Below are 18,996 nucleotides of genomic sequence, written 5' to 3'. Positions count from 1 at the left end.
GAGCTAGCGGTGTCACCAATGATTAATGCACATATTCCTTTGAACGAGAAAGGCGATATGTTTACGTCAACCAAGCTACCATTAATTTATTTTGGAGATCCTAGACCTAGGCTATTTTCTTTTGCTGTTGTTTTTTTTTTTTTTTGTCAAGAGCAATCATATCCCTTTCATTGAAAGGTGCTGTGTAAGAGATTGCATTATGACTACGGCTGATGAACTGTATAGCCTGGGAACCAGACAAATCTGCAAGCGAATTTTTTATTTGCTCTGGCAGATTACGACTGGGCCCCGCTACCGCTCAGACAGATTTCCAATCGACCTGGCCCGGGTTGCAGGCCAATCACGAGCGTTTATCTTATACGTGTTTGATACGGTGACTGACAGTCTGCAAGTCGGGTCCAGTGCAACGCATCAGGCCACACAACTCCGATCAAACTGTCAAACTAGGCAGTGCCGATCAATATGGATCAAGCCGTTACTGGGGTTGCCTATTTCTCACCTCAAATGTCTTCAGGAAACATAGCTTAGTTAGCATAGTTTAGCTTTTATTTAAATGAACCCATTAAGACCGGGAACGCATCTGAGTCACTTTAAGATTTCTTTGGGCTATTAAAAAATAGCAGATATACAAGCTCATAGCGCGGCACTCCGAGTGCCGCGCTATGAGCTTGTAGATCTGCTATTTTTGTGTGCAAATCTTTGAATGTATACGTTTTTTAAAGCAAACGATTGTTTTACTCAAATCTTTGCTTCTGGGGGTCCCTTGAACAAAATGTTTGAGGCCAAATACATATCATTTTGGGTGGTCCTTGACATGAAGAGGTTTGAGAACCACTGATATTATAGCAACACCATTAAGTGTTTCAGAAAACTGTTAGGATTTAGAAGACATTTGTAGAATCCCCAGAAGCAAAGATTTGAGTTACAAATGTTTGCTTTAAATATATATATATTCAAAGATTTGCACAAATTGTCACAATTAAAAAAAAAATGCAGATCTACAAGCTTGTAAATCTGCTATTTTTGAATAGCCAAAGAAATAAAAAAATTATCCCGGTCTAAATAGGTTAAACGATTATATTCGTGACCGGGCCTCTATTTGTTTTCCCTGCTTGATAATGGACGAGCCAAAACCAAACACATGCCCAAGTTGCATGTGTCGCTCAGCACTATGCCACGCGTGTCTTTTCTCCGATTGGCTGTTAGGTCTAACCAATTGAGTACGGAGGCGTTTTGGTGTGCGCCCATTGGTGACACGCCCCTTGGAAATCGTAAATGGAACCGAGAGGTTCCAGACTAAGTGGCATTCGTGAATGGGTCTGGTGATGCCCGGCTAGATATCACGTTTACACTGAACACAGTGTGCAATCATTGAAATAATAATGGTCAACGTCAGAGGAGTCAAAAATAAAGATACTAGATCCATTATTTTTGCTATTTTGAAAAGTAAAAAAAAAAAAAGTAAACGTTTGTTCGCCTATAATCTATGTAAAGGAAGTATATTCGCACATCCACTTCATTCGGATGCAGGTCTATTGGATATATGTCCATTTGAATAAAAGCAGAGGCCGCTGAGCAAGAGCATGTGGGTGGGATTTTTTCTTCTTGAAAATGTTTTTTTCACGTTCGCTTCACTGTTCGCCTGTAATGACATATTATGCCCAAAATAGGGACGCAAGGTTGAAAGTGGTTGATGAATGTATGGGTGCAGACATGAAAACGTGTTAATAACATGTACAGTAGATGGACGGGTGAGTATATATTGAGATGCACTCAGCAGGTTCAGAGGTGAAGAAAATATGAACGAAAGAACTGAATTTGAGGTTGAATGTGAAATGTGTGGGCGGCAATCGTCACCCCCTGAGAACTCAAAGGACCGCCCCCGGTCAACATGCTTTTAACCCATTAAGACCTGGAACGCATCGGTGTAATTTTTTTTATTTCAGCTTAAAAAGGCATTATTTTACACTTGGGCTATTCAAAAATAGCAGATCTACAAGCTCATAGCGCGGCACCGAGTGCCGCGCTACGAGCTTGTAGATCTGCTATTTTAGAAAAAATCGTGAAAATGTGTGCAAATCTTTGAAGATGCAGAAATTTTTAAAGCCAACATTTGTAACTCAAATCTTTGCTTCTGGGGGTCCATATATTTTGGTCCGCGGCCAAATACATATAATTTCGGGGGTCCTTGGCAATTATTAAATAGTTTGAGAACCACTGATACAGAAACATAAGCTTTTTAGAAAACCTTTGGGATTTAGAAGACATTATTTTGTAGAATCGGCTTCAGTTCTTAATGGGTTAAATATATATCGTCGCTGTCAGCTTATCTCCATATTTTAATTGTTTTCCCGTAAATTAACGCCCTATACTTGATCATACTACAGCCTCACACAAAAGCATCAAAAGTTGCAGATCCACAAGCTCGAAAAGCGGCGCTAAGCGACGCATACCAAGCTTGTAGATCTGTAACATCGTAGTATCTGTTTTCTGTACTTCTGGCACATCGATTCATTGTTTATAATTCAGGTTTATTTCTCAAATGTACTCACGCTGGATATCTATTGTGACGGTGGCGTCTTTTCCGTTGGGAGCCGCTTTGTTGGAGGCGCGACAGGTAATCTGTTGGCCGGACTCGATGTTGGAGGGAGAGAGGTACAGAGTGCTGACGGTGCTCTCTCGCCTGCCGTCCCGCAGCAGTGTCTGAGGAGTCAAGCAGAAAGGAAACACTAATTACCCCCAAAAACATGGATAACAGCATTTTGGAAATGGAGGAAACAGCCCAGTGGCCACCCTGCCGGCATAATGCATGCAAGGTCCCTAAAGTACAAAAGTTTATTTTTCACACCGCACTATTGTTTTTTTTTTTTACTCATCACATGCTTATGTTGTCTTTTAACCCTAAGTGAAAAAAGACGGAAAAAAATGTTTCACAGCAAGCATTTCAAAGTGGGCTATCTGTGATTTGAGCCAATGGCCTATGGCTCGGTGAAATTTGTGTTCAATCATTATTGTATTCCTTTACTTGTTTTTTTCTTCTCTAGGCTATACTGTACGTTATTATTATGGGGCGGCAGTGGCTCAGGGGTAGAGTGGCCGGTAGAGCGGTCGGATGGCAACCGTGAGGTTCCCAGTTCGATCCCGGGCCAGAGTTAGTGTTGAAGTGTCCTCGAGCAAGACACTGAACCCTTAATTGCTCCCGATGAGCAGGTTGGTGGTTTCCTCTGCCATCGGTGTATGAATGGGTGAATGTAATGTAACGCTTTGGATAAAAGGCTATATATAGCTATATAAATTATTGGGCTCCATTGTTACTTCACGTCCTCCATAAAGAGCTGGCTAAATAGCAACTGGACCTAAGTATTAGTTGAGTTGTAACAGGTTCCATTTACAGGAGCCAGTGTTTTTTTTTGTGCAATTTTACTTGTCTAGTATGCTGAAAATGTATGTACAGTATGACAGATGTACAAATATGGTCGATAAGAGTATACATTTTCATGTCAATAAAAAACATCAATCAAAGCGTCAATCAAACCGGGCTTATGTAACTATTTTTCTCGTTAATACAGTAAAATGTCACAGAATTAAAATGTGCTTGATTTGGGAGGATGATGGGCGGAATGTCATGCTTCTGCTTATATACTTCTCCCACTACTGACGGGTTGTCATGGTTAATGCAAACGGCATATAATGCAATATTGACATTACCGGGAGAGTTTGGCCTCTAAATATGCAGCCCCGCTTCCTCCATTTCCAACCAAAGAACGACAAAATGAACAAACTGCAGCAAAGTAATGCATTCATAATTAAACATGTTGGAATCCTCCCTCATTCCCCCCCCCCCCCTCCCAGTCATGATTAAAGCATGACAGTGGTGGTCCGTCTTGCCCTGTGGATCAAATTAAAAATCTCAGTTGTCATTAAATTGCCATGGCAAGCCTTTTAGAGGAAAGCAGTCGGAGAAAAGGGCAGAGATAGAGCACCAGGCACGGGACGGATTCCACTTAAAGGACGACGGGGACAATGTCAGAAATCCTCAGTGTTGACGTAACGGGTCCATTTGGTTGCAGTTTGTACACTGTCAAGAGTGCAATTAACACTGTGGATTCAACCGCGGAGTGTGCCTCTTCTTCTCAGGGGTGAGAAGAAACACTGGGGAACATCTTGGGAGCCACGGAAACAAATATGCTTTGTTGATATAACTTTGGATCGTGCACTGAATTAATCAAACATAAAAAGCTTTTCCCCCAATTTAAACCCATATTTGATGTTGCATGCTTGTTAAAATGATTTCATACCGTATTAGAGCTGATTATTTTGTTAAACCCATTTAGAGACCTGTTAGACCTACTGTATACGTTATACCTTTCAAGCTGGGAACCCCTCTGTGTCATTTTAGTTGTTGATATATATCGCTGTTGACTCAGGGATGAGCTGCAGGGGGTGCTCGCAGGGGCGGTGCCCCCCGTAGCTCTGGAGTTGCACGCACGCGCGCCCCCACAGGTTCGCGCCGTCAGCGGCGAGCCGTCCTCAACACCTAAAACAATGCTGTAGGCCTCTACCTGGCTGCTTTGCATGACATTAGGCTACTCGAGAAAAGCCATGAGAGAGATGAATTTTTAGCTCATGCAGTGGTGGAAAGTAACTACTTGAGTGCAATTTTATGGTACTTTTACTTTACTGGAGTATTTCAAAATTTCAGTACTTTTAATTCTACTCCACTACATCTCAGAGGCAAATATTATTATTTTACTCCACTACAATTATTTGAAAACTTTTAGTTACTAGTTACTTTGCAGATATAAATTATGACATAAAAACATACATTTACCACTTTAGTCCTATTTTATATCTAGGCTATTTGAAAATAGCCGATCTACTGTACAAGCTCACAACGTTGTGAGCTTGTAGATCGTCTATTTTCAAACATTTTAGTACTTTTACTTTTGGTACTTTAAGTACATTTTGATACCAATACTTTTGTACCTTTACTCAAGTAAATTTTGAATTCCGGACTTCTACTTGTAACAGAGTACTTCTACATTGCAGTATTGATACTTTTACTTAAGTAAAACACTTGAGTACTTTTTCCACCACTGGATACGAGGACTTCTTGAAGAGATGAGTTTTTAGCTCATGACTGTCTTTATACTCTCCTGACAGGAGTGGGAAAAGGTCATTCCACCGCTTGGGAGCGCGAGGAAGGTGAAGAAGAATTGAGGTATATACGGTGATGATTTGAATTGTGCAGGCGGACTTGAATTGAATGTGTTACATTCCTCTCACAATGAGAGACAACAGTCTCTGCACTGCAGAGTGTGAAAGGGTTAACCGCTTAGCAGAGGACCCACGAACAAGAGCTGTAGTAGCCTACCAGACACTCACGAAGTTATCCCTGTCCGTTGTTGGACGTTCTCATGACTGTTCATATGGTTGTTTTAAAACCACTGTTTTGAAAAATAAAAATAAAAACAACAAATTAACTCATTGAGTGCCAATGACGTCGCAGACGTCACGTTTTTCATAAGCCCAGAGTGCCAATGACGTCTGAGACGTCATGAAAAAAAAAAAAAAAAAAAAAAAAAAAAACTCAAAAAAAAATCTTTTTTTTTTTTTTTTTTTTTTTTTTGAAAAAAAAGGTTCAGAACCCAAGATATGATGATTTGAAGATTTGCTGCTCCATTCACTTCTTGTTTAACTTTTTAACTGAAAAGGCTGTATCTCGGCTCCAAAGCACTTTTTTTTTACAATGTATTTTTGGCCTTGGCACAGGGGTGATATAGCCAGAAATATTTTTGGCACTGAATGAGTTAACAATGCAACCAAATAATAAGAAATATAATTAGATTAAAAATCACATGTTGAATACAGTATTTCAGGCTGTTGTTGTGCAGAAGCCTCTTATCTCCATATTCTAACTTTTGGTGTTTTTTTCGTCAATTTAATGCCCTACTACTTGATCACACTAAAGCGTCACTCAAACAAAAGCATCAAAAGTAGCAGATCCACAAGCGACGCGTTTTGAGAAAACCTGAAAACTAAGGTAGGATTTAGAAAGGCTTTTAGGTTTTTAGAATCGGCCTCAGGTCTCAATGGATAGCCCATGAAAGCTTTCTTATTTGGTGGAAAAAAGTTAAATTTCTCTCTGATTCCATTGCATGCTCTACTACTGTAGCAGAATTGTTTGTTTTGTACAATGTGTCAAGGACCCCCAAAATGATACGTATTTGGACGCGGAGCCCCATCTCAAAACATGTTGTTCCAGGGACCCCCAGAAGCAAAGATTGAAGGTACACATTCGCTTACAAAATATACACATTCAAAGATTTGCACACATTTTCATGGTTATTCAAAAAATAGCAGATCTACAAGCTCATAGCGCTGCCGCTATGCTTGTCTATCCGCTATTTTTGAATAGCCAAAGTATAAAATAATGGCTATAGCTAAAATCTAAAATGAAAGGGGTTAAGCAAGACTATGAACCTCAAACTGATCCCAATGAGCAGTTTGGTCCCTTGCATGGTTGCATCCGCCGTTGCCCTTTGAATGTGTGAGTGTGAATGAGTGAATGTAATGCACTCGTTGTAAAGCGCTTTGGAGAAAGGCGTTATATAAACGCACCGTTTACCATTTAGAAATGTCCTCAGGACAAAATAGACCAAAAGCCACACAGTAAAGATCCTCAGTTAATTTATCTCTGAGTGTAGAGATATAACCAAATAGACCCTTTACTGGTTACATTCGTACACTGAGTTACAAATGGAAAAAAATAAAACTTGGAGGATTTTATCGTGCAACAACAGGGTGGTAATGGGTGGGCGGCAGATATTTAAAGTTTTAGCCTAGAAAATTCTGCCCAGCATCCCGATGGAATAGCAGAGTTAAGGAACGCTTTTTCACTTTTTATTTATACGGCGCGTTTATTTAGAGAAACTTGCAATGGACGCAAAAACGGACAAAGCATCAATTCACGGCTATAAAACCAAGCCAAGCGATCGATAGGAAAGGGTGCAAGGGTCAGAGATATACCGCCCTGACATTGATCTGGTAATCCTAGAAAAAAGCATGCCAGGGAGAAGAGCTAGGAGGAGAAACAGGTCAAGAGTTTCCAGAGATAAGGTCGAAAAGACAAAGTTAGATGGGATTTTTTTCCTCTCTCTCTTCAAGACTGGGGTATATTGGAGTGAGTGGAGGAGGAGAGGATATATGATTCAGAGGATACGAGGACTTCTTGAAGAGATGAGTTTTTAGCTCATGCAGTGGTGTAAAGTAACTAAGTACATTTACTCAAGTACTGTACAATTTTGAGGTACTTTTACTTTACTGTAAAGTATTTCTACTTTTAATTCTACTCCACTACATCTCAGAGGCAAATATTATTATTTTACTCCACTACAATTATTTGAAAACTTTGAGTTACTAGTTACTTTGCAGATATATATTATGACATTATAAAACATACATTTACCACTTTAGTCCTATTTTATACGTAGGCTATTTGAAAATAGCCGATCTACAAGCTCACAACGCGTCGCATCGCGACGCGTTGTGAGCTTGTAGATCTGCTAATTTCAAACATTTTAGTACTTTTACTTTTGGTACTTTAAGTGAATTTTGATACCAATACTTTTACTCAAGTAAATTTTGAATTCTGGACTTCTACTTGTAACAGAGTACTTCTACATTGCAGCGTTGATACTTTTACTCAAGTAAAACACTTGAATTCTTTTTCCACCACTGGATACGAGGACTTCTTGAAGAGATGAGTTTTTTAAAATCATGCCTGTCTTTTTACTACCCTGACAAGAGTGGGAAAAGGTCATTCCACCGCTTGGGAGCGAGAGGAAGGTGAAGAAGAATTGAGGTATATATACGGTGATGATTTGAATCGTGCAGGTAGGTAGGTATGTGGGGAGCTAAGTGTGGACTGAGTGTCTACAGTGAGATCCTGAGTGGGTCCATTTGTTTCCGCTCTGGGAGGGTTTTTGCCCGTGGTGGGCTCGCGTGCGGTGCGAGACCACTACATGGAGCGATGCGGCTACAGAGCCCTTATGAAGCCCAATTCCCCCTCACTGTTGTTTCTAAACACGATTCTAGAAGCCTGTGGGGAAGGGGGGGGGGAGGGGAGAGGATAGTATGAGGGAATTTGTGGAGGCGAAAGATAGCGGTTTCTTGTTCATTATCTTCTTATATCTGGACACCGCCGAGTGTTTTATTGCGCCTGTACTGTACCATATCCAGTTATCAAAGAAAAATAAAGAGCCAGTGTTTGTGTTCATATAACTTTCAAAACAAATATAAATACATATTAATAAAAACATCAAACAAAACATCAAACAAAAGCTGTGTTGTCTTGGTAACCACTTTCTAGCCCAACAAGCAGCTGCTGCTACAGTTTATAATTGTTGTTATGGTAACAGTAGGCTACATGCAGTTTAACCACATGGACCCTAGTTTCTCTATTCTGGGCATTTCTTATAGGCGAAAATTGAAGAATTGCCTGCTCACAGCGTGTGCCGTTGCAATGTGTTTGTAGATCACCTATTTTCGGCGAAGAAACGTGATGTAGAAGGGGAAAAAGTATAGACCACTGGGGAACCCTGGTCAAATAAGTATATAGGGTTTAACAACTTGAACCCTTGCATCCCCATACTATGGGGAACAATCGTCAAAAACAGCCAATCTACAAGCTCACGACGAGTTGCACCACGATGCATTGTGAGCTTGTAGATTGTCTATTTTTGGCAAAGACATTGGTAGAGAGGGAAAAAAGTACACACCAAGTACACTACAAACTCCGGGGATTTAAGTGGTTAAAACGATGGTTAAAACGATCACGAGCATTCATTTAGAACAGAAAAACTAAGTGGTAACAAGACTAAATAAGACTAAGGCGGTAATCAGACTGCCAAGAAATGTTGCGCGGTTACGCTTAGTAGACATTGACGGACATAGCACTTCAGCTTCAAGTTGAACCAAGCACAGCTCTCAGCTCCGCTGTGGAGCGCTTATCGGCCACACCGCTTCTGAACCGTAGCGGACAAGAAATGACTCTAGTGCCGGCTCGCTGTGCTTTCCCTACTGTTTGCCAGTGTGGTCAGTGGTGTAAAGTAACTAAGTACATTTACTTAAGTACTGCACTTAAGTACAATTTTGAGGAATTTGTATTTTACTTGAGTATGTCCAATTTCCAATATTTGACTTCTTCTCCACTACATCTCGGATCCAAATATTGTACTTTTACTCCACAACTTATTTTTGAAAACTGTAGTTACTAGTTACTTTGTAGATTTTGATTAACACATTGCGTGCCAATCGCGTAGTTCTACGCGAACCTAAATAATTGCGCAGCGTGCCAGTCGTGTTCTACGTAAAAAAAGTTTTTTTTTACTTGCAACAGAGTATTTCTGTATTGCAGTATTGATACTTTTACTTAAGTAAAACATTTGAGTACTTTTTCCACCAGTGAGTGTGGTAGACGCCTAAACCCTGATTTTGTAAGCCGGTGTCACACACCGAACGTAGGCGATCTATGTTGAGCTTATAGCTTACGCTATAGCTTATTTTCGGAGCGCGACATGATGCGGAACCAAGTATAAATGGGGCACAAAAGTCCCATTAACGGCCCCTAAAGGCTGTGCTGCTCCCAACTGGAAACCTTAAGGGTGGCACTAGAGGCCACGGGGTCACCAAAATCAGTAGATATGAGATAACTTAAGTGCAAAGTGGACATTTTGGCATGAAGGTGACGCTAGAGAAACGGCCATGATGGGGGACATTCAAAACGATTGTGGTTCATCATTCACGGACCATGAATGCAAGTTTCATGGCAATATGTACATTAGATTTAGGGAGGCGTTACAAGGAAAGGCCATGGGGTAGCCAAAATCAGTAGCGTGCAAGAACACGCTCAGCAAGCGTCATGGCAATCTGCCCATCAGAATTGGAGATATCATGTGTGCAAAAATTGGAAATTCGGGCTTAATGTTGCACGGCGCTACAGGATAAGGCCACGAGGTCAGCTAAATCAGTAGGGGGCCATCCTCTGTGGAGCATTAAGGTGTACAGCCGATGCCATGGCAATCAGCCAGCTGTTTTCAAGATATCTTGTTTGGGAGCAAAGTGTTGGACAGACTGATGGGTCGAGAGTATCGCCGCTATTGGGGCTAAAAAGTGAGTGCCTTCTCTGGATAATAGCTTATTGCCTTGGTGAGTTCCAAAGGGATGTGGAGTTTAAGCACTTAAACCCTCTTGGACCTGAGTTGGCTCTGTGCTTGGACTACTTTTTTTCAGTCCACCACAAATAGAAGATTTACAAGCTCACAATGTGTCGCAGAACGACACATTGTGAGCATGAAAATCTGCATTTCTTTGGCTTATGTTACCCCCAGAATATGGCTGCTGGGGTTCAATTGGTCAAATGAGCATAGCTTACTCAATAAAAACGATACAGGAACATCTGGAAGCAGCAAGCAAGACTAGCTTTGGGCTATTAAAAAATAGCAGATATACAAGCTCATAGCGCGGCACTCTGAGCTTGTATATCATTGAGCTTGTATATCTATGAGCTTGTAGATCTGCTATTTTTGAAAAATCTTGAACATTTGTGTATATATATATTTTAAAGCGAACATTCAAAAAATATTTTGTTCCAGGGACCTCCAGAAGCAAAGATTTGAGTTCAAAGATTTGCACACATTTTCACGATTTCTCAAAAATAGCAGATCTACATGCTCATAGCTCAAGCTAATTGCGGCAAGCAAGTTAGCAGCAATTAGACGGCTGAATAAGAGCTAAGCCTGTGGCGTGGCCACTGCACTGACTGAACTGAACTGTGTTTTTAATGCACAGACTGCACTGATCTGTGTTTTAAATGGACTCTCCTTTACATACATTCATGACTCTTGATTTATTATGCACTTTATTCAACTTCTATGCTCCAATTCTCCGCATCTTTTAACTGCATTGATGAGTCTGCACAATTAAGAATTTCACCCATGTTACTTGTAATGATAAAGTTTGATTCTGATTCTCATGGACTACCCAGTCCTTCCACATGGACCACAGTAACACTGAACCAAGGTTATGGAGGTTTCTGGATTACCCTTAGTATTAAAAGAAGAAAATAAAAGCCACGGTAAGTTATTATTGACTCATTTGCATTTGAATGTGGGCAATAAGCTAAAAATTAAAAAATACTTGATGAAAAGGGAAGGAGGGGAAGTTGTGTTGACCAAGCATATTTGCAATTTTAATTACAATTTTGAGGTACTTTTACTTTACTGGAGTATTTCCAATTGTCTATACTTTTACTTCTACTCCACTACATCTCAGAGGCAAATATTGTACTTTTACTCCATTACAATTATTAGAAAATTGTAGTTACCAGTTTCTTTGCATATATAAATTATTACATTCTAAAACATATATTAACCACTTTAGCCCTATTTTATACCTAGGCTAAAGTAAAAGTAAAAAGCTCACAATGCGACGTGTTGTGAGCTTGTAGATCTGCTATTTTCAAACATTTTAGTACTTTTACTTTTGGTACTTTAAGTACATTTGGATACTTTTACTCAAGTGAATTTTGAATTCCGGACTTTTACTTGTAACAGAGTACTTCTACATTGCAGTATTGATACTTTTACGTAAGTAAAAGCTTTGAGTACTTTTTACACCACTGCTGGATGTACCTTTGCATTCAACAATCCTGATGATTAGGAGCAGTAGGCAGCTACAGTATTTAACAGCACCCAGCTGAGCAGAGTTCAGCGTCTTGCTCAAGGACACTTCGACAGGATGCTGGGAGGAGCCGGGATCGAATCAGGAACCCTCCAATTCCCAGGCAACTGCTCTGCCACCTGTGCCACTGTTCGCCATCAGCCCCGGAAAAAGGCCGTGTCTGCGTTTTGGTTCACACCAATGTGTCAGCCAGCTATGCTAATTATAACCAGAACCATCCGTCCTTTTCATGACAATTCAGTTCACAAAATGGACAACTACTCAATTGAATTGATTATGAAAAGTATTAGTACCGGTAGATTTAAATAGAATTATGAATTTTCAACAATAGCGGATATAGCCAATATACAGGCTTGTAGAGAGTTTGTAGATGTGTTTTTGCAATTTTGCGGCAAATATACGTTATGAAGGTTATGAAGATAATTGGACTAATCAATTTCGTTATTAAAAAAATATATTTTCTATCTTCTCAATTATTCGATTAATCGAAAAAAAGGCATCGATAGAATAGTCGCAAGGAGGATAATTGGGATTTTCTGGCTATTGTTAACAGTAAATTGTAAACAGCACGTGGTACAGTGAGACATTAAAGCTAAAAGGATAACACAAAAAAGTCCTGGGGACTTGTTTCCATTGTGGTCCTATGTATTCAATTAGTCAACATACAGTAGCATACAAAATGAACACAATAATGTCATCAACAAATATAAACACTGTGCAAAAGAGATGGGGAAATTTGCATTTACCTCCCCTTTTGGTCTCCTGATAGACATTTTGACAGAAACCAGTGTTATATATCCTTTAATGGATGGTGTCAGAGCATTCCACATTTTGGTGGCAGAGTAGAAGAATGAAAACTTTCTCATGTTTGTTCTAAATTTGGGTATTACCAGATCATGGTCGCTCCCACTAGTATTTTGGCTGTGTCGCTTACTTGGGAGGAGTAGTTTGACAGGTATGAGGGTATTGAGGGCACTGAGGAGGGCTATGTCTCTTTGACTATCTTAACGGCCGATCTACACCAGGGATCCAGTCCTATTTTAAAGGATGCGTACGCACTCACGTATCCGTTATCTTAAATACCAATCCCAGTGGTATTTGCTTGACCCCGTCTTCTAGTGTAAACAAAAAAGGGCGTGTCATTCCATTACCTTGGAGTACATGGCGCCGCTCAGGACCAGCCCGTTGCGGATCCAGATGATGGAGGCGGCAGGCTTGGCGTTGTCGGCGTGGCACGTGAGGTTGAGGTGATCGCCAGCCCGGAGACTCACTACCGGCGCTCCCACTATGACCGGCTCATCAGGAGGCACTGTAGGGACAAAACAGATCATTCTCAGATAAGAGTTGATACAAATTAAAAGAAAAACTAAAAACGAATTCTCAAGAAGTAAATCGTCACTGTCGGGTGGAAACCTAAAAAAAAATGCTCTTTTTTGTTATCATAAAAAGTTTAAAAGTAAAATAGTGAAAATAGCTGATTTACAAGCTCACAACATTACATTACATTACATTACAGTCATTTAGCAGACGCTTTTATCCAAAGCGACTTACAATAAGTGTATTCAACATAGGTAGGGAACGAAAACTACTAATCACCAGAAGTCTTTAGTGCATTATCTGCAAAAACAAGCAACCAAGAGTATACCTAGCGCCAAGGTAAAAGTGCAATATATCAGCTACCTATTTCCTTAAACAGATGAGACAAAATAGCTAAATCAAATGAGTGAATCGACTAAACAAGATCCAATAAACAATCCAATAATCCAATAAACAATACAGCAATAGAAAACAAGCGTTCGTACAACTAGTTAACAACAAGTAGGTCAGGCAGAGAGGAAGGGTAGTGTTTCCTGAAGAGGTGAGTTTTCAGCCTGCGGCGAAATATGGGCAGTGACTCTGCTGTCCTAACATCAGTGGGAAGTTCATTCCACCACTGTGGGGCCAGAACAGAAAAGAGTCGTGACCGTGTGGATCGGCCAGAAGGACCCTTGAGTGACGAGGCAATCAGTCGCCCCGAGGTGGCAGACCGAAGTGGTCGGGCAGGGGTGTAGGCATCGACCATAGCCCGGAGGTAGGAAGGAGCTGTTCCTTTCACTGCCCTATAGGCTAGCACCAGGGTTTTGAACTGGATGCGAGCCGCTACGGGGAGCCAGTGTAGAGAGCGGAGAAGGATGGTTGTGTGGGAGAACTTGGGGCGGTTGAACACCAGACGAGCCGCAGCTTTCTGAACAAGCTCCAGGGGTTTGATGGCAGATGCCGGAGCACCAGCAAGGAGGGAGTTGCAGTAGTCCAGGCGGGAGATGACGAGAGCCTGGATGAGCACCTGGGCTGCCTTCTCCGTGAGGAAGGGGCGAATCCTCCTGATGTTGTAGAGCAGGAATCTGCAGGACCTCGTCACTGATGCGATGTTTGCCGAGAACGTCAGTTGATCGTCCAGGGTCACACCCAGATTCTTCGCAGTCCGAGTTGAGGTCACCACAGCATTATCAATGGTGATGGCCATGTCTCGGTGCGGACAGCCCTTCCCCGGGAGGAACATCAGCTCGGTCTTGTCCAGGTTGAGCTTCAGGTGGTTTGTCGACATCCACTCCGAGATGTCAGCCAGACAAGCAGCAATGCGTGTCTCCACCTGGGTATCAGAGGGGGGGAATGAGAGGATTAGCTGGGTGTCATCGGCATAGCAGTGGTAGGAAAAGCCATGGGAGTGGATGACAGCACCCAGAGATGTAGTGTAGAGAGAGAAAAGAAGAGGACCCAGAACCGAGCCTTGGGGAACCCCAGTTGTGAGCCTGTGTGGTTCTGACACAGACCCTCTCAGCATCACCTGGTAGGAGCGACCCGTCAGGTAGGATGCAAACAGGGAGAGTGCAGAGCCTGAGACACCCATCCCCTCGAGGGTGGAGAGGAGGATCTGATGGTTCACCGTGTCGAACGCTGCAGACAGGTCCAGGAGTATCAGAACGGAGGAGAGAGAGTTCGCTCTAGCGGCATGGAGCGACTCCGTCACTGCCAGGAGGGCAGTCTCTGTCGAGTGACCCACTTTGAACCCAGACTGGTTGGAGTCCAGGAGGTTGTTCTGGTGGAGATAGGAGGACAGTTGTTTAAAGACAGCACGTTCGAGAGTTTTAGATAGGAAGGATAGAAGGGAAACCGGTCTGTAGTTCTTGATCTCAGAGGGGTCAAGTGTCGGTTTCTTCAGGAGGGGGGTGACTCTGGCAGTCTTGAAAGTAGAGGGAAAGTAGCCAGATGTCAGAGAGGTGTTAATAAGGTGGGTTAAGAAGGGAAGAAGTTCAGGTGCAATAGACTGCAACAGAGTGGATGGGACCGGGTCCAGAGAGCATGAGGTGGGGCGACTAGAGGTAATAAGGAGAAGGACCTCGTTAGGGGAGAGGGGAGAGAAGTGGGATAGAGAGGGGATGGGGGGGGGGAGAGGAGTAGATGAGGGTAGAGAGGAGGGGGTGGCAGGCAGACGGGTGTGGGTAGTGCGCAAGGCACCAGCCGGGGGAGGAGGGAAGGAGGATCGGATATCGTTCACCTTCTTGTCAAAGAAGTTGGCGAAATCGTCGGGGAGGAGGGACGAGGAGGGAGGAGGGGGTGGAGGTTGCAGGAGAGAGGAGAAAGTTTCAAAGAGTTTTTTAGGGTTGGAAGCAGAAGCCTGAATTTTAGTGCAGAAAAAAGCAGCTTTAGCAGCTGATAGAGAGGAGGAAAAAGTAGAAATGAGAGATTGGAAGGTGAGAAGGTCCTCCAGGAGGTTGCCATTTCTCCATTTGCGCTCAGCCGCTCTCAGGCTCCGTCTCTCAGTCCGCACTGAGTCCGACAACCAGGGGGCAGGTGGAGTTTGGCGTGCAGGCCTGGTGGTGAGGGGACAGAGATGGTCGAGAGAAGAGGATAGAGTAGAGAAAAGAAGGTCTGTGGCGGTATCAGGGGATAGAAGAGCAAAGGATTCAGGGGCAGGGAGAGCAGACAGAACAGAGGAGGAAAGAACAGTGGAGGAAAGTGAGCGAAGATTGTGACGTGAGGTAATCATGTGGGTAGGGAGGGGCTGTGAGGGGGGAGAGGAGAGAGAGAGAGAGTAGGACATGAAATAGTGATCAGAGAGTTTCTTACCCTTTTCACTGGAAAGAGGAGTGACAGACAGGTTAGCAATAGAGCAGCCTCTGGTGAAAATCAGGTCCAGTTGGTTGCCCGCCTCATGGGTAGGAGGAGATGGGCAAATAACTAGGTCAAAGGCGGCGAGAAACGAAAGTAGTGGGTCTAGCTGCTTCTCAGTCGGGAGGTTGAAGTCACCCAGAAGGATGAATCCAGAGCCATCGACAGGGAAGTGGGAGACTAGATGGTCCAGCTCCTCCAGGAAGCCACCAGCAGGGCCCGGTGGGCGATAAACAACTGCAATGGTGAGCTTGACTGGATGAGAGACAGTGACCACATGAAATTCAAATGAGGTAGGAGAGAATTGTGACAGTGAAACAGGAGAGTATTTCCATTTTCTGGAAATTAGCAGACCAGCCCCACCACCTGTCCGCACGGCTCTGGGAGTGTGAGAGAAAGAGTACACATCTGACAGAGCCGCGGGCGTAGCAGTGTTTTCTGGTCTGATCCAGGTCTCAGTCAGAGCAAGGAAGTTAAGGGAGAGCAAGGCTGCGTAGGCTGAGATGAAAGCAGATTTGCCTTCCACCACAGCCGAGTGGCAATTCCAAAGCCCTCCCGTTACCACTTGCTCGACGTGAGTGGAAAGAGTAGGATATATTAGATTAGTTGTATCGCGACATCTGGGTGTAACCCAGTGTTTTTGCGACCACCAGGAAGAGGAGAGGACAGGAATAGGAAGAAAACACATCGTAGATCACTAAACATATACACACTACTATAAGTACTACTACTATCACACTACTATATATCACTAAACACTGTTGCTGCTTATGAAGAGAAGAAGCACTCAATGTGGAAGGCCGTAAATTGACTAAGTCGGATTTTGACAAAGTCGCCTGTCGCCTTTGGTCGCCTGGCCTTCGGTTGCTGGCCGCCGCTTAAAAGCTGACGCTTTCAGAGCAAGTATTTAAGGCCACTTCAACTGATTGCTAATCGCCTGCGAGGAGTGTAGGCTCCTCCCCTATTTATCGAAGACTATAGAGCTGGTTCAGGTGAAACTGCCTTTAATGGGGCTGTCAGCTGAGACCTAACAATAGGCTAATCAAAAAATAACAAACTAATTTTAAGCTAAACCAACTATACAACACTGATACTTTGGAGCAAAGTGCAGCTACTTAAAGCAACCTGCTAATACAAGAAAATATACTCAAGCTGTCTAGGTGGGTCAGGCAGTTCAGAGTTCCTCCAGAAGTCAAATTACACACTGAAGAAACACTGTTCCTGGACACACTTATAAACACCTTCAGACTAAGTAGGCTCCTCCCCTATTTATCCAAGACTATAGAGCTGGTTCAGGTGAAACTGCCTTTAATGGGGCTGTCAGCTGAGACCTAACAATAGGCTAATCAAAAAATAACAAACTAATTTTAAGCTAAACCAACTATACAACACTGATACTTTGGAGCAAAGTACAGCTACTTAAAGCAACCTGCTAATACAAGAAAATATACTCAAGCTGTCTAGGTGGGTCAGGCAGTTCAGAGTTCCTCCAGAAGTCAAATTACACACTGAAGAAACACTGTTCCTGGACACACTTATAAACACCTTCAGACTAAGTAGGCTCCTCCCCTATTTATCCAAGACTATAGAGCTGGTTCAGGTGAAACTGCCTTTAATGGGGCTGTCAGCTGAGACCTAACAATAGGCTAATCAAAAAATAACAAACTAATTTTAAGCTAAACCAACTATACAACACTGATACTTTGGAGCAAAGTACAGCTACTTAAAGCAACCTGCTAATACAAGAAAATATACTCAAGCTGTCTAGGTGGGTCAGGCAGTTCAGAGTTCCTCCAGAAGTCAAATTACACAATGCGACGCGTTGTGAGCTTGTAGATCAGCTATGTTCACTAATGTACTTTTTTTTGTTGATATTTTCACTTCTTTTGTGCGACACTCTTGTATGATGAAGTAAGGCATGAGTTTATTTAAAAAATAAAATAAAACATACAAAGTTGAACTATGGCGATACACGGTTTCTGCCCGACAACAACAACATCATTGATAAATTATTGACTCGCATCCTCGGACTGAATCCGAATGAAACCTCCGAAGGCATTTCGGTAGAGACAGGCAGACAGACAGTGCTGCTGGGTGAAACGCAATCACAAAATGCAATTTCAAATGAAATATGTTTGCAGTAGTCATGCAATACAGTCGAACTGTATTACATTTAAGTCATAGTGTTCCAGGCAGAACAGCAGGGACCTAGCCCCCCTCCAAAAATAAAAAAAATGGCGGTGCGCAAGCCACCAAAACAACAAGTTTTGCCCTGAATGCTCTGGGCTTGGGCCCAGACCGTGTCAACTTGTCACACAGTCAGCACTGGAGGCATTCGGCTGTAGAAGCAACCCACCGAGCTTTCATTATTTGTACTCATTCTAGACCAGTGCTCTTCAAACTTTTCTGTGCCCAAGGCAACACCAGTGGGCAAGTGAAAAAATCTCCAAGGCACACCTGTTATTCATAGCTAAAACAAATAGCAGATCTACAAGCCCACAACGCGCAGCATCGCGCCGCATTGTGAGCTTGTAGATCATCGGTTTTGGAAAAAAAAATACAATAAAATGTAATCAAATTCCCCAAATAGGGACGGCGGGAGTAAAGTTGTTAAAACATGTATTTTTTTGTATAAAGTGCCTCAGTATTGGGAAATACTGAGGCTATGCTAAATTCAAAAATGATTATATAATAACTTGGACTAACACCTGGACTTGTCTCACAGCACACCGTTTGGGAACCACTGTTCTAGTCTGTAATGAATATTCTTTTAAATCTCACAAGTATGAGGGACTAATGCACTTTTAGAGAGAACGCGACGCCAACAACCTGTCGCCTTCCTGTTATGGACACTAACAACATCAACATCAAGGGACTCGCTCAAAAAGGAGCACCGGGGTAAAAAGATATTGAAGTAAATGGAAAGACAAGCAGCAGGAGAGACACAGAGAGAGCTAATGGCAGAAGCAGCCCCTGAATCTGCTGAAAGGCACTGATTACATTCTTGTATGAAACAGGATCTGATCACCCAGGATTTTATTCAAACTTGAGTGAATTATTGATTGAGCACTCAGCTCATTAGGTAGCAGATCTGGGGCAAGCCTA

The 18,996-nt window shown here is 42.5% G+C and overlaps 1 protein-coding gene across 1 annotated transcript in view; it reads right to left on the bottom strand.

Moving 5' to 3' along the window:
• LOC308090703 (kin of IRRE-like protein 3) overlaps positions 1-18,996 on the bottom strand; it is a gene marked incomplete at both ends in the record, with an annotated part of 132,284 nt that overhangs the window by 61,436 nt on the left and 51,852 nt on the right. Inside the window, 2 exons of the mRNA XM_080435968.1 lie at positions 2,553-2,703; positions 12,894-13,051. Of these exons, the coding sequence (XP_080292094.1) occupies positions 2,553-2,703; positions 12,894-13,051 (309 nt within the window). The remainder of the gene's footprint in view (positions 1-2,552; positions 2,704-12,893; positions 13,052-18,996) is intronic.

This window comes from Gymnoscopelus braueri (genome assembly GCF_963280865.1).
Source record: "Gymnoscopelus braueri genome assembly, chromosome: 8".
NCBI classification, from domain to species: Eukaryota; Metazoa; Chordata; class Actinopteri; order Myctophiformes; family Myctophidae; genus Gymnoscopelus; species Gymnoscopelus braueri.
The sequence above is the reverse complement of the archived record's forward strand: the minus strand, read 5'-3'. Positions and strand labels throughout refer to the sequence as shown.